The sequence below is a fragment of the Polyodon spathula genome, chromosome 1 (assembly GCF_017654505.1).
Source record: "Polyodon spathula isolate WHYD16114869_AA chromosome 1, ASM1765450v1, whole genome shotgun sequence".
Taxonomy (NCBI): Eukaryota; Metazoa; Chordata; class Actinopteri; order Acipenseriformes; family Polyodontidae; genus Polyodon; species Polyodon spathula.
This window is the reverse complement of record NC_054534.1, coordinates 103,365,014-103,380,151: the sequence shown is the minus strand read 5'-3', so window position 1 is coordinate 103,380,151 and position 15,138 is coordinate 103,365,014. Positions and strand designations below refer to the sequence as shown.

The 15,138-nt window shown below is 38.7% G+C and overlaps 1 protein-coding gene across 2 annotated transcripts in view; it reads left to right on the top strand.

The window, feature by feature from the left end:
* Positions 1 to 14,884, top strand: part of LOC121325705 (lactosylceramide alpha-2,3-sialyltransferase-like) — a 46,135-nt gene extending 31,251 nt beyond the window's left edge. The window contains exons 3-7 of one of the 2 annotated variants that reach the window (XM_041268577.1): positions 6,136 to 6,256; positions 11,288 to 11,628; positions 12,250 to 12,436; positions 12,826 to 12,984; positions 13,474 to 14,884. In XM_041268577.1, coding sequence (XP_041124511.1) covers positions 6,136 to 6,256; positions 11,288 to 11,628; positions 12,250 to 12,436; positions 12,826 to 12,984; positions 13,474 to 13,731 — 1,066 coding nt within the window. In that variant the 3' untranslated portion in view covers positions 13,732 to 14,884. The remainder of the gene's footprint in view (positions 1 to 6,135; positions 6,257 to 11,287; positions 11,629 to 12,249; positions 12,437 to 12,825; positions 12,985 to 13,473) is intronic. The other variant, XM_041268587.1, reaches the window with a different exon arrangement.
* The last annotated feature ends 254 nt before the right edge of the window (positions 14,885 to 15,138 follow it).

Sequence of the window (15,138 nt, the reverse complement as noted above, 5' to 3'; positions counted from 1 at the left end):
TTCTGGGCATTCCTGCATAAATTTGCAAAAAGGAGGCAGAGATACTACAAATGAGGGTTCTCAGATATTATAATGAGATGTACTAAAGCTGACGACAATTGCATCAGTTTGTTAAGAACTGTTTAAAACAGTCACAATTGTTGCTGTCATTTCCCAGTTCGCTTTTTCTTGTGCTTCTTTTTGAGGCAAACACCCAAATACCTAGTTTGAAAACACATCTCTGTGACATTCCTGGAGTCCCTAATGTGTTGGGAGCAATAGACTACACATGTGGTAGGCCAAGTTAAAAAAAAAAAAAAATAATAATAATATAATAATAAAAACAATAATAATTAAAAAAAAACCTAAAACCATTTAGTTTCAGTTTAAAATAATATTTTATTCGCATTGTACACCAGTGTGTGCAATGCAGCAGCATGGTTTATTTTGTGTTACTGGTAGCCTACAGGCTGAAATAAAAAAGTGATGTGTGTATTCATTTGATTTTACTACTGTACTGTACACTGTGTAGGCGTACTGTACAGTGTTATATTTTTATCATAGTGTAATATGCAATCTACCCAAAACATATTAGTGTTATTTCGGTGCAATGATTTATCCGTTTAAAATACAAAGAGCACTGTAAATGTTTGTGTGGTTTTATTTTTTTTTAAACCAGACAGCGAGGGGATACTATTAAGAAAAGCTTTTTGGTGGTGAATGTGGGGCCCTACTATAGAATCTAATGGGATTAATTGTCTTTCATTATGCATTCGAAAAAATGTCGCACGTAGCTGGCAATGCTAGAGATCTCACCAAGGTGACGAAACAGATATTTAAATTAGTATATTGCAGTTCTCTTTATTAACATATTTTCTCTCAGTACATACAAAATATATTCTTTAATGCGTTCCAATCTGAAACTGCGGAAACAACTAAAGATTTCCTTCTAATAGCACTTGCCATCTTTATTTTAAAATATGTGGTACCAGAAATATTTTGTAGGGTGCAATTATTAAGTAAACTCCTGGAACAGGCTACTTAAACAGGCAGTTTGTTAAGCACCCCTTTAAAAAGAATCTGATTCCATTGAAAGTTCCTTCTATTATCAGGTGACAAGTTTAACCTAGAATACAAGGTACAGTGATGTTCTAAAGGAGTACTCTGAAGAACAAATCTACAAATCCGGTTAAACTCTGTATGAATCTTCTTTAGCGACTCCTTACTAGCAGTCGTGTAAATGACATCGTGATAGTCCAGAACAGGAAACAAAAGTTGCTCAGCTAATTTAAACCTTGGTGTAAAATGTAAGCAATGACGCTGGCCATACAACAGTCCGAGTTTTCTCTTAGTTTTACTACATATTTCTTTATGTGTTTTTCAAATTTAAGAGTTGTATCGATATTGACATTAAAAGTATCAACTCTCTTCAAAGGTGTGTTTTTAAGTAACAATAATACAATTGGAATGATTGTTTTGTATCATTTTCTCTGAACCAGAAAACATGATTTTTTTATTTAACAAACCATTATCAAACCAATCTTGAAGTTCAAAAATAAGAGGTCCAAGAATTGACCCCTGAGGATACAGGCATACAAATCAGATTTTTTTCCTGTCAAAGACCACAGCTTGGAAACGCTCTGATGAATCTGATTTAAAACCACACCATTAACTCCAAGATTCATTCACTTATTAAAAAGTATTCTATGATTAACTAAGTCAGCAGGCCTTGGAGAAGTCAATAAAGATCACACCAGTTGTTGTCTCTCTATAGCCCGGTGTATATCGTTTGCCAGTTTCAGCAATGCTGTCTTTGTGGAATGAGCTTTTCTAAAAACCAGATTGATAACACTATGTAACACAATTTTTGTTCCTGGGTGGTAAGTGTTATTTCCTAATTGTTTATGCCTCAAAAGTATAGAAAATGGCTATTATTCCCCACAAACTTTGCTTTTGTGACCAGGACAGTGATATTTTGAAATTTACCTATTTCCAATGAGAAAACGGGCGAATTTGTGTCTTTTCGTTCACATAAAGTCAGAAACAAACAACATATGAATCCAAATTAACATGTATTTATACTAAAGTAATACAAAAATGACTACAAAAGATTTAGAAGTGAGTAGTTTTTCGAGATTTACTATTATACTTTAAATCACTTTCACGAATCAGCCCCCAAATGTAGTCTCCCATCATGTTCTCGTTATACTGTCCTTGGTAGTGGCGTTCAAAGTCCGGTATATCTTGGTGGAAGCGCTCGCCTTGCTCTTCCGAGTACGCTCCCATGTTCTCCTTGAATTTATCAAGATGAGCATCAAGGATATGGACTTTGAGGAACATCCTACAGCTCATTGTGCCGTAATTCTTCACCAGAGCCTCAACCAGCTCCACGTAGTTTTCGGCCTTGTGATTACCCAGGAAGCCCCGAACCACTGCGACAAAGCTGTTCCAAGCCGCTTTCGCCTTACTAGTGAGCTTCTTGGGGAATTCATTGCACTCCAGGATCTTCTTTATCTGTGGTCCGACGAAGACACCGGCTTTGACCTTTGCCTCAGACAGCTTAGGGAAGAAGTCTTGAAGGTACTTGAAGGCTGCCGACTCCTTATCTAGAGCTCTGACAAATTGTTTCATAAGGCCCAATTTGATGTGCAGTGGTGGCATCAGCACCTTCCGGGGGTCCACCAGTGGCTCCCACTTGATGTTGTTCCTCCCCACACGCCAGTCCCGCCTGAATGTGCCAGGGACAGTAACATCCACACTTTAACATGGGAGATACTATAGCTTGTTTCATCTGATTAGGCATTTCACCAGACATCAGTGACATATTACAGTATGCAGTATGACCCCAGCACTGGCTAACAGCATCGCTGGTCATGTGCTAAGGGTGTTGCTGGTCACTCAGTTTAAAAGATAAGAAATGGTCCAGAACCAATGGGGAATCGTTGCAGTAAATGGTAAAAACAAGGTTGCAATGCTGTTACTTAAGTGACATTTTTATTTTTAAAAAGGGGGGAAATGTGAATTGTCAACACATGTAGAGGCTGCATGTCCAGAGCTATGTTTTCCAGATACAGAAGGAAGTGACAGAGGATGGCTTTAAATAGAGAAGTGTGTATATTTAAAAAAAAAGAGTGTTTTAAAATGAACAAGGAACAGATGCTCTACAGATAAGTAGACCTACACAGAGGTGTTACAGGCTGATCTTAAACAGAGCAGCATTTCTGTTCAAAAGACAAAATGTTTAAAATAAGGAACAACCCGTTTAAGAAATGTACATACTTAACCTAACACATAAATAAAATTAAAATAGTGCGAGACCCTATATACATTGCTAAGTTAGCATTTTAAAAACCTTATTGCATAATTTACTTTACACAGCTGGACGTACAAGCATGTGTAAAACAGCATGTCGGCTTCTGAAATGTCCGTACCAAGTGTCTTGAGTTTAAAACATTAAAATGTCCAATAAAAAAAAAGAATACAAACCTTCACTATCGGTTGCTGCTATGTTAGACTTGTTATAAATGTACTTACTTGAACTGAAGAAAAATAAAAAAATCAAATGCTAGTGTCAGTGCTTGTCTGTATCTGACTGAACAGAGAGAATTGCGAGCGTGGCTGGCAGTTCCCCTCGTGTGCTAAGCGTGTTGTGGAAGTGCCACTACCCCTTCATATGTTTGTAGTTTTTACAATTACTGAAGTTTTACCTTGGTTAAGGGCCATGTGTGTAGTTTTAAAGCAACAGTTTTAAAGATTGTAGTTTCAAGTCAATTTTCATATTAAGAAAACACTTACAGTAAATAAAACGAAAGTATAGAGTTGTTGTTGCATTTAAATTTATACAAATAAAATAATTACTAGACCCATGTCTTCAGTATGGCCCGTAGTTCATTTCAGAACATTGACACAAAAGTGTTTCTGAAAGGGCAGTCATGTGAATGTACTCCAGAAAATCCTGTAGACAGATTTTGCCACCAGATTCCAACACTATAAAGCCCTTTAATTGATAATACTCAAGTGGTTTTCAAATGCTTTGTCATCTGAATCTTTTTCAGATCAGAAAAGTCTTGATCTCTTGTATTTTCTTAGTCCCCTCTAACAATTCCCAGTCACAACTTCCATGGTCTTGTACAACCTGAAAATACTGCCTTCAAAACAAACATTGTTAGCCTAGTGGTTTAAGTCGATCAACACAGCTCTCTTCAGTGCTTTTGAATACATAATACAGTACTACTGAATGCATGTGTGCACCACCATCCATATTCCAAACAGCCATCAGGACTGAACGAAGTCTGTCTCAGCCAGCAGCTCTGTGCAACAGATTAAATTACATTCTATGAGCCTTGTGCTAAATAACTCCACAACCTGTGTTTATCGCAATTGCATTGACAGTTCTCTTGAAATATTAGCGCAGGATGCAGCAGTTGGAGGCTTTGAAATGCGCCGTTCACTTCTTTAGCTGTCTTGCTTGTCAAAGGGCTGGCCCCTGCATCCTTAGACAACGCAAGTATACATGCTATAATGCATCCAAAAACCATAGTTGAATACCGGCACATCTCACATTTGCCACGCTCACACGAGAATAGACACAGCCTAAGTTTGTCGCATTTTATTTTAAAACTGTTTTTTGTATTAAGTAATACGTTATAACAAAGTTGGAAATAGTCTAAAATATGGGCGCTGATAGTAAATGTTTGGAGCATATTAGACTTTAATCTTTAAAACTAAATAAACTTAACTAGACATTCCTGATCTCTGCATTTCAATACAAACGCCTGATTGCAAAGTTTTTAAATACGTGTCTAAAGACTGTTTTGTTCAGTTGATAATCACAAATGACTCTTCGTATGCTCAGACAAACAAATGTAAGGTTTATAATGTTTTATTTTAAAACCCCTTTTTTTCTTCAGTTTAAGTAAATACATTGTAACAAGTCTAAACAGCAGCTGATAGTCAAGGTTTGCATTTTATTTATTTTTCATTGGGAAATTAATGTTTTAAACTCAAGACACTTGGTACAGACATTTCAGAAGCCGACGTGCTGTTTTACACATGCTTGTACATCCGGTTGTGTAAAATAATGCAATAAGGTTTTTAAAATGTAAACTTAATATATACAGGCTCTCACATTTTATTTGTGTATTTATGTGTTGGGTTAAGAAGTATGCATATTTCTTAAACAGGTTGTTACTTATTTTAAACATTGTCTTTTTTCAACAGCCACGCTTCTCTGTTTTAAACCAGCCTGTGTCAGTTTACTTCTGTATAGGTCTATTTAGCTCTGAACTTACAGCATCTGACCCTTGTTCATTTTAAAACACGTTGTCTTTTTTTTTTTTTTTTTTTTTTTTTGTTTAAACAAAGACATGCTTCTGAGTAATGTACTTTTTCTTTTTTAACATTTTACTGTCTTTGTTTTCAAGCTTGCTTTATTTTTCAACACTAACATTTGTTTTCCCTTTTTACTAATTTTAATTTCAACTATACATTTGTTTTTTTTTTCACATTTTCAAGCTTGCTTTATTTTTCAACACTACATTTGTTTTTTCTCCCCCAATTTAAGCTTGTTTATTTTTTCAGCACTTTGTACCCTCTGTTTGCTCATTTTACTGCTCATTTTATTTCTGAATAAATAATATAACAAACTGTATACCCGTTTGAGCTCATTTTATTTTTGTAAAAAGCTTATTTTATTTTCTGAAATAGCACAACAAAACAATGTATACCCGTTTACCCATTTTACTCTAATACATTTAAATTAAATACCATTTTACTGTGACAAATTACAAACACAGAACATGGTTTCTATATTTGCATTAAAACTACAAATGTGACAAGACAGGTGGGTGGGACTTGCAGTTGCACCTGATTGGCTAAAGGCACCTGTCAAAACTAAATGCTGTATTCTCATTGGTTAAAAAGTAACATGTGACATCTGCTATAGCGTATATTACTAATGAGGTATGTCGACACGTGTAAGCATTATTTAGTTTTTATTTTTACCTTGTTCTTAATAAAATATGAATAATTGAGAGACACTTTGGGATGTAAGTTTTTCATTAAGCAAGAGTTGCTGTCTTCATTCTTAAATGTTAGAAACATCATAGGAAATATTTTTTATTTATCTATCTAATCTTTGGTCTCTCTCTCTTTTAGGTTTACTGTTTTGATTTCAATTGTATTACTTTTCTTAGCGTACATTAACATCAAAGCATCCAAGACTGAACAGAAGCCCAGCATGGGGGAGGGGTATAATGTGGATTCCAATCACGCAAAGGTTTGAATATTTTCAATTATTTGTTGTATTTGGCTAGTTTATAACTCGCACAGTTTGAAAAAAATAAACCAGCGTCAGATCCCATCGATATTAGAGCACAATTCACCTGCCGATGAGCAGATAATCTTTTTGGATATAATTTAAAGATTGTGGAACAATATGGCCTTAACGAAACACCTCAGAAGATCTCAGTCCATAATAAGATTAGATGATTAATTGTTACATTCCAACTTGAATCTTTTTCCTGGTTAAGTATAATAAGAGTAGATAATTGTGTTCACCACATTTGACATATTTAATATTAAATGTAACATGATCTGTAATACTGCAAACTTCAAAACACACAAAACAAAATAGCACACAATACAACACATACAGTACATAAGCACAGCTATCCTGGTGTTCTACATTTATTCACTTTTTACTTTCGTCTTAGCCCACTCCTACACACTCTCCACTCTTCCACTTGGACACCAGTTCACACTAGTGTGCTGGCCCTGGTCCACCTCGGGCCTCCTCAGATTTAGGCCTGCAACCCCGTTCGCACGTGTGGCTCAGCACCCTTTGCGCATTCACATATGTGACTGAAAAGCAGGCCTAAAATGTGGCTATTTTTTTTTTTTTAAATTGGACCGATAGCCTGCACTCGGAATGGAAGAGCTACCGGGATATACAGTAATCCTTGATTTGTAGCAGATATTCCTTATTAGATTTTTTTTCCAGTGCAGCACAGTAGCAATTTTATGGTAGATTTAAAAAAAAAAAAAAAAAAAAAAAAACAAAACTTTGAATTGTTATGGTGTGTAACAGTCCGAGCTTACCCCCATGCACAATCACATTATTCTCTCAAGAACACGGAGGTATTTAGAACGCAGGAAACAGCAACTTGCTAATGTTCACAGGTATAAATATTTATTTTCATAATGAATACTTCACTCAGATTGCAAATTTCGACTAACAGGTACATGCAAGGACTGACATTCACAAGACAAGCTCACAACTGACCACCTAATAGCACTACTGCTCCCTCTTAAGGAAAGACACAGCATTAAATAATTATTCAATAACAGGTTACACCCATGTAAATTCATTGTATTCTGCATACAGTAGATGCATATTAAAACCTTTTTTTAGGAAGCTTCAAAGGTCACCTAGTAAACATAGTGCAGATGAGGCTAGGATGTCAGAGCCAAGGGTTACAAAATATAGTGTTCAGTATCTTCCAGAATGTTGCTGTTCTTGGACAGTACATAGTGACAAGATATTGATATATATATATATATATATATATATACTATATATATATATATATAATATGCATACATATACACATATTGTAAACCCGGCCAGCACCCATGGTTGTTCGTTGCCCCTTTCAGATGCAGACCCAGACACTGAATTCAGTTTTACAGAGCTGATGCACTGTTTTTAATGAATACACACAAAATGAAAATAAACAACTAGCTCTTTTTCAAGCACTAACTAAAAAACACAAACAGAAACCTAAACTATCGTGCAGGTCGGCTAACCCTTTACATGAGTCAAACAAACAAACAGTTTTACACTTCCAGAGGTTTTTACACTATGTTGCTTTTCAATGCTTGCACACACCAGCAACCCTGAACAGACTGGCTGCTTTCTTTAAATACCTTGCACGTGGCTCTAATTTACAATGATAGCCAGGTGCAGGGGATAATTACTAATAAAACAAGTAACAAAACAATTCAACAATTAAACAAATGTGCATTTGCACATGTTTTTTTATTCCAATTGCAGTGTTAAAGCCGCTACAAAATATCGTGTTCCAGCATTACTAGAAAGGAGAGGTCACCCCCCCTCTCCCCCCCCCCCCCTATATATATATATATATATATATATATATATATATATATATATAGCTCTGGAAAAAATTAAGAGACCACTGCAAATTTTTCTTAAATCAGCATCTCTACATGTATGGCAGCCATTCCATTCCAGTGTCTGTTGAATTCCAACACAGGCACACCTCATTCTACTGAATGAGGTACTGATTAGGGGATCACCTGAACCAAATCTTATTTAACGAGGAAAAGTATAAAAACCACTCCTGTGGTCATCACTATCCTCTTGCAATAGGACCAGCTGGATGGCAAAACAGTGCTAGTAGTACCTCAAAAGTAATTGGAATAAAAAAATAACTATTGACCATGCCCAAAGAGTTGAAAAGGAAAGTTTTGAGTGAGGAAAAGAAGGGTTCAATTCTGGCTTTACTGGCAGAGGGATACAGTGAGCGTCGGGTTGCTTCCATCCTTAAAATTTCAAAGACGGCGGTTCATAAGAACAAGGTCAAGCAGCACACATTGGGGACAACAAAGCTACAGACCGGCAGAGGGCGAAAATGACTCTCCACTGACCGGGATGACCGCCAACTCATTCGAATGTCACTCAGCAACCGTAGGATGACATCAAGTGACCTACAAAAAGAATGGCAAACGGCAGCTGGGGTGAAGTGCACGGCGAGGACGGTTCGAAACAGGCTCCTAGGGGCAGGGCTGAAGTCGTGCAAAGCTAGAAAAAAGCCCTTCATCAATGAGAAGCAAAGAAGAGCCAGGCTGAGGTTTGCAAAAGACCATAAGGATTGGACCGTAGAGGACTGGAGTAAGGTCATCTTCTCTGATGAGTCCAATTTTCAGCTTTGCCCAACACCTGGTCGTCTAATGGTTAGACGGAGACCTGGAGAGGCCTACAAGCCACAGTGTCTCGCACCCACTGTGAAATGTGGTGGAGGATCGGTGATGATCTGGGGGTGCTTCAGCAAGGCTGGAATCGGGCAGATTTGTCTTTGTGAAGGACGCATGAATCAAGCCAAGTACAAGGTTGTCCTGGAAGAAAACTTGCTTCCTTCTGCTCTGACAATGTTCCCCAACTCTGAGGATTGGTTTTTCCAGCAGGACAATGCTCCATGCCACACAGCCAGGTCAATCAAGGTGTGGATGGAGGACCACCAGATCAAGACCCTGTCATGGCCAGCCCAATCTCCAGACCTGAACCCCATTGAAAACCTCTGGAATGTGATCAAGAGGAAGATGGATGGTCACAAGCCATCAAACAAAGCCAAGCTGCTTGAATTTTTGCGCCAGGAGTGGCATAAAGTCACCCAACATCAATGTGAAAGACTGGTGGAGAGCATGCCAAGACGCATGAAAGCTGTGCTTGAAAATCAGGGTTATTCCACCAAATATTGATTTCTGAACTCTTCCTAAGTTAAAACATTAGTATTGTGTTGTTTAAAAATGAATATGAACTTATTTTCTTTGCATTATTCGAGGTCTGACAACACTGCATCTTTTTTGTTATTTTGACCAGTTGTCATTTTCTGCAAATAAATGCTCTAAATGACAATATTTTTATTTGGAATTTGGGAGAAATGTTGTCAGTAGTTTATAGAATAAAACAAAAATGTTCATTTTACCCAAACACATACCTATAAATAGTAAAACCAGAGAAACTGATAATTTTGCAGTGGTCTCTTAATTTTTTCCAGAGCAATATATATATATATATATATATATATAGCATATATATATATATATTATATATATATTATATATATATATATATATATATATATATATATATTGTGAGCAGGGAGAGGGTTAATTTCCTCCCTGCTAGAAAAGAAAGATGTGAGAATGTATAAATGTGTTAATTGTTTTATTGTTTCATTATTAGTTATCCCCTGCACCTGGTATTTATTGTAAATTAGAGCCATGTGCAAGATATTTAAAGAAAGCAGCCAGTGTGTTTAGGGCTGCTGGAGTGTAAAGGAGCCAGGCTGATGGTGGTTTCAACTGTAACAAAGGTAGTGTGAAAAAGCCTTTTTGTGTTTTTTGTTTTGTTAGTTTGTATTACAGGTAAATGGCTTAGCTGTCCTGTACTAGTTAGGTTCCTGTGTATGGTAGTTAGTGCTCAGGTGAGAGCTAGGTATTTATGTTGTGTTTGTTTATTTTGTTTTATTAAAAAGTGCGCGCAAGCACTGGAAAAATCCATTTCTTTTTCCTGTGTCCTGCTTGAAAGGGGCAACGAACGTGTGTGAGTTGCAAGCTAAGCTACATATGGTGGCAGTGTGTGTGGGCGCCCCTATGACCCAGAAGAAAATGGACAGTATTAAGGAATTGATTGCCGGGATCAACAAGAATACCACTGCTCAACGGGAGCAGAACAGGAAGTGGAGGAGGAACAGGGCTGCCAGAACGGGAACTGAGCGAGCTGGAGCTGCTGCTCCAAAAGTGGGAGCAGGGAAGAGCAGCCCCGCAGGGAGAAGCCGCGCTGTCTCCGGAGGGAGAGGGAGAAGCAATAAGCAAGGGTGAGGAGGTGAAGACCCCACCTCCACCATCAATGCGATACAGTCTGGCAGTACTGCGGGTGGTACCTTGCCCCGTGCTCCTGGACACCCTGACGGTCTGTAGACATCCCTATGATAGACCTGGAGGCCAGGAGTCTGCACCATCGGTCACAGCTCTGCCCCCGGTTCCCTACTCTGCTCTCTCCGAACACCCAGATGTCGCTAGGCTGCTGCCAGACGTTGTTTTGGCTCCCCCTGTCAGCTGCGTCGCTCCCCCTGGGTGATTGGACATCGCCGGTCCCCAGGTGAAGACCTCTATCTGATGCTGCAGCCACCTGTGCCTCGGTCATCGCTGCAGTCGGCCCGGTGGGGGTCCCGTGTCACCGGGTCGCTGTCCCTCCCTGGAAGCGCCAGAGGGACCAGCCCACCCTCTAGCCGCTGTGGAAGAGGGCGAAAATTGACATTTGTAGACTTGAGGGTGGGTGGTCTTTTAAGGGAGGAGGGAGATGGCTGGTGTTTATTTTGTGTTTTGTTTATTTTGTTTTATTAAAGTGTGCATAAGCACTTAATTTTCCATTTGTGTCCTGTCTGAAAGGGGCAACTAACCATGTGTGAGTTGCAAGCTAAGTTACAATATATAACGTAGGCAAAATTTCCATGTCCTTACTGTCACAAAGTTAAATCCCCTTTTTATGCTTTTTTTGTAGCGTGTACAAACTTTTGTCACTAAAATCTTGCAGAGGAGATGCAAGTGGTCTTCCACCAGGAAGAATATGTCCACTCTCTTTCCTGACCAATACAAGACAGATATTCCTCCTTTCCTGAGGAAAAACGATGTTCTGAGCAAGGCAGTGTTCAGATACCCCCCTCCATTTGGGTTTCAAAGCATGGAGAAGAAACTGAAGGAAGTTCTAGGCCTTTTCCCCGAGGCTGCGCGGGAGGAGAGCAGCGTGAAGTCCTGCAGTCGCTGCGTGGTGGTGGGAAGCGGTGGTATCATGCGCGGGCTGCAGGTGGGCCAGCTTTTGAATCAGTTTGATGTTGTAATCAGGTAAGGAATATGTGTCTATGTATATTGTCTAATTAAAACTAATTTTATTCAGTAGCACAGCATTCTCACATGGTACTTATCATTTTTAAGTTTATATCTTATTTACTTGGGGGTAGGTAGTCTATTCTTCCACAATACTATGTTTACTTTCTGTGCTCCTGCCTGTAGCAGCAGACGCACAGGGCTAAACCAGCGTAATATGAGACGAGGAACCAGTCATCCCATCTCATGGCCATCTGTGCTTTTCCACTACGTCCTGCAAAATGGGCTAATTTATTATAGATAACACAGGGCAGCAAAGGCATTGTTATATAGTACCAGCATAACTTCAGTCTCACAGGTCCTGTTCTTTACAGAAAAATGTTTTGTTTAGCTTTGAAGGACTGCATTATATCTCATTCTTAAACCCTTACTCCAAGAGATCAGCAGAATTCGGGGCAGTTCATTGAAACTTTTATTTTAATGGATAAAAGAAGATTACATACTTCTATATTGCGTTAGAACATGAAAGACATTAAGATAAGATGGTGCGTGACATTTTTATTTTATGCGCAGACTTTCAGTTAAAACACATGTTAATGTATTGGCTAAAAAAAGATTGTATTTGATTTTTTTCTCCAGATTGAATAATGCTCCTGTTAGTAACTTTATTGAAGACATTGGCAACAAAACCACTATCAGGATGAGTTATCCAGAGGGAAGCCCCAAATCATGGGATGATGTAGATCCTAAGACCCTGTTTGTGGCAGTCATTTACAAAACAGTTGACTTTAACTGGTTGAAGGCCATGATTAAAAGGGAAACGGTGGTGAGTAGTTTGTGAAAGAGAGTACTTTTCTACAGCATCTGCCACGTCCTGTTTCACTGAGGCGGCAAATTGTAATATGAATCATAGCGTTTCAGTTCAAGGGACAGGACCGTGAAAACCCACTGACCCCAGGAAAGGGCCATTGCGAAGGCGGGTGGTGTGAGTAAAATAAAGCTCCAAGAATCAGTGTTGAGATTCAACTGAGATCTAAGGTCCTTTGTCTTGGCTGCCAGCCAGATTAAACGAAGCACATACATAAGAGTCCTAATTAAAAGTGCACCTAAACATGCGAGTTGAGACTTTTGTTTTTCTGTGAGGAAATGGACACTAAAAAAAAAGAGAGCCTTAGTTTGCAGTAATGATTTTTATTTATACCTTTTTTTTTTCAGTCCCTATGGGATAGGTTGTTTTTTTGGCAGGGGGTGCCGAAGGAAATCCCCATAGGAATATCCCAGTTTCGAATCCTGAACCCTGAAATCATCAGTCAAACAGCGGTGGACCTCCTCCGGTTTTCAGAACCGCGGTGGAAGTTTTGGGGGTGGGACCAGGTACAGTGTCTCTTGGGTTAAGGTGTTGTGTCCTGTAAGGTCACTGCACTGACTTCTGATTGTCACGAGTGTGATGAATGGACATGTGTTACAGGAACTTTTCTTTATTCTGTATACTGGAATTACAGAATATGATTTGAATTCTAATACCGACATCAGTTTTTATTTTATATAGCACTGTGGAATATGCTTACAAGGAGTCATGCAGGCCAGGCATCATATAATATGTAATGCCAATTTAGGATTTTCTCTGTTCAGTTAGTCCATCAACTCATTGGCTATCTTTATCAAATTGCTCTAAATTCATTCCTCTCTGCTTAGAGACATTTCACACCTGAAAGAAATAATGAGACCACCAATATTAAATGACACCTATGACGCCTGACTTATGGGACACACCATTTTACAAAAGCTTTCAGAAAGGTAGGCTACCGTACATGTTCTGCTAAACTCCATTCTCAGTAACCTTCTCCTCTTGTTTATGTCTAGAACGTGCCGACGCTTGGGGTCACTGCCACAGTCCTGGCCACATACCTGTGTGACGAGGTGAGCCTGGCTGGGTTTGGATATGATCTCAAACAACCTGAAGCTCCGCTGCATTACTATGAAAACAGACGCATGGACGCTATGAAGGGGCAAACAATGCACAATGTGGATGCTGAAAAGCAGTTCCTAGCGAAACTGGTTAAAGGAGGAGTAATCACAGACCTCACAGGAGGAATACACTGCAGTTTCTGTGAAAACTGAAATTTAGCATTAGTCACTAATGCTAGCACATAATATTGAGGATTTTTTAATGCTCTTTCAGGAAGTGTTTTAGTATGTTTAATTTTATTGAATTTGCTTGTACAAATAAAATGAAGTAAATGTGAAAATAGGTGACTAATTTAAGGTAAGCACTGCAATTTTGATAATTGTGTTTTTAGGGGTGTATTGAAAAGCATATCGGCTCCATACTGTATGATGTGTATGTGTCTGATCGTTTTCATACAATACAATGTAGGTCATTCATTTTTGGTATCATGCAGCAGTTATAGGGAATTTATCCATGTTTTAAAAAAAACAAACATGTAATTGCTAGATTGTCGGGTTTGCTGAGCCAAATTGTGGATGACAATAGGACAAACTAATTTCTCAGGCCCTACTCAGTTATCTTTTCTTTTTTACTTTTCAATGATATTATATATATTCAACTTTTGTAGACTGTTTAAGAAAGCAATACTAGTCGGGTTCAATACGTTTTAAGAATATTAAACTTTATTTCATCTGTCAAAAAATGCACTATGCAGATTGGAGTTGCTGACCTGTTAATGGAACCTCATGTGAATGTTTGTTCAAAACTAGTGTTTTATTAGGAGAAACATATTTAAAAAAAAAAAAAAAAAAAAATTAAAATTAACTAAAATGCAGACATTTATTGAATGCTCCTTCACTGGAAAAACTAATCCAAATACTTTGTTTTGAATGAATTAATTTTCTTGAACTTTCCATTTTTAGAAATGTTAATTGTAACATTCCCATGCATTGACGGTGGCAGCAGCATGTTCTAGACAAGGCATGAAAGATGAAGGGTATCTCCACTGGCTCAAGGCTGTACCTTATTTCTTGAGACTCAGTGTGCTTATGGCACTCTTTTTGGGTGGAGGGAAAAAAACTGCAGTTTCCTGAGATTTTTTCAAGCTTCTTCAGGAAGCGTTTCATGGGGCACTGGGGTTCTCCCAGTTTCTTTAAACGTGCAACCACAGAGACTATCTTTATGATTCTTAAGCCCTGTCCACATCAGTTTGTCACGCATTTGTCTCCTCTCCGCTCGCCTGCTGCAATTCTCTCTATGGTGGTCTTCCGGCACGCGCCACCAAATGACTGCAGCTAGTTCAGAATGCTGACGCCAGGATCCTTACCAGATGTAAAAAACGTGATCACATCACACCCAGCTGCACTGGCTACCTGTGAAGTTCAGGATTACTTCATCACACAGGTCCCGAGTGCCTCCTCAACTTGCTGACCCACTATGTCCCTACCCGCAAGCTGAGGTCCTCCGACTCGAGCCTGCTTATTATCCCCAAACAAAAGTGCACCACACTTGGAGAACGCTCGTTTAGCTTCATGGCTCCGACTCTTTGGAACTCTCTCCCAGCTTTGGTGTGTGATGCC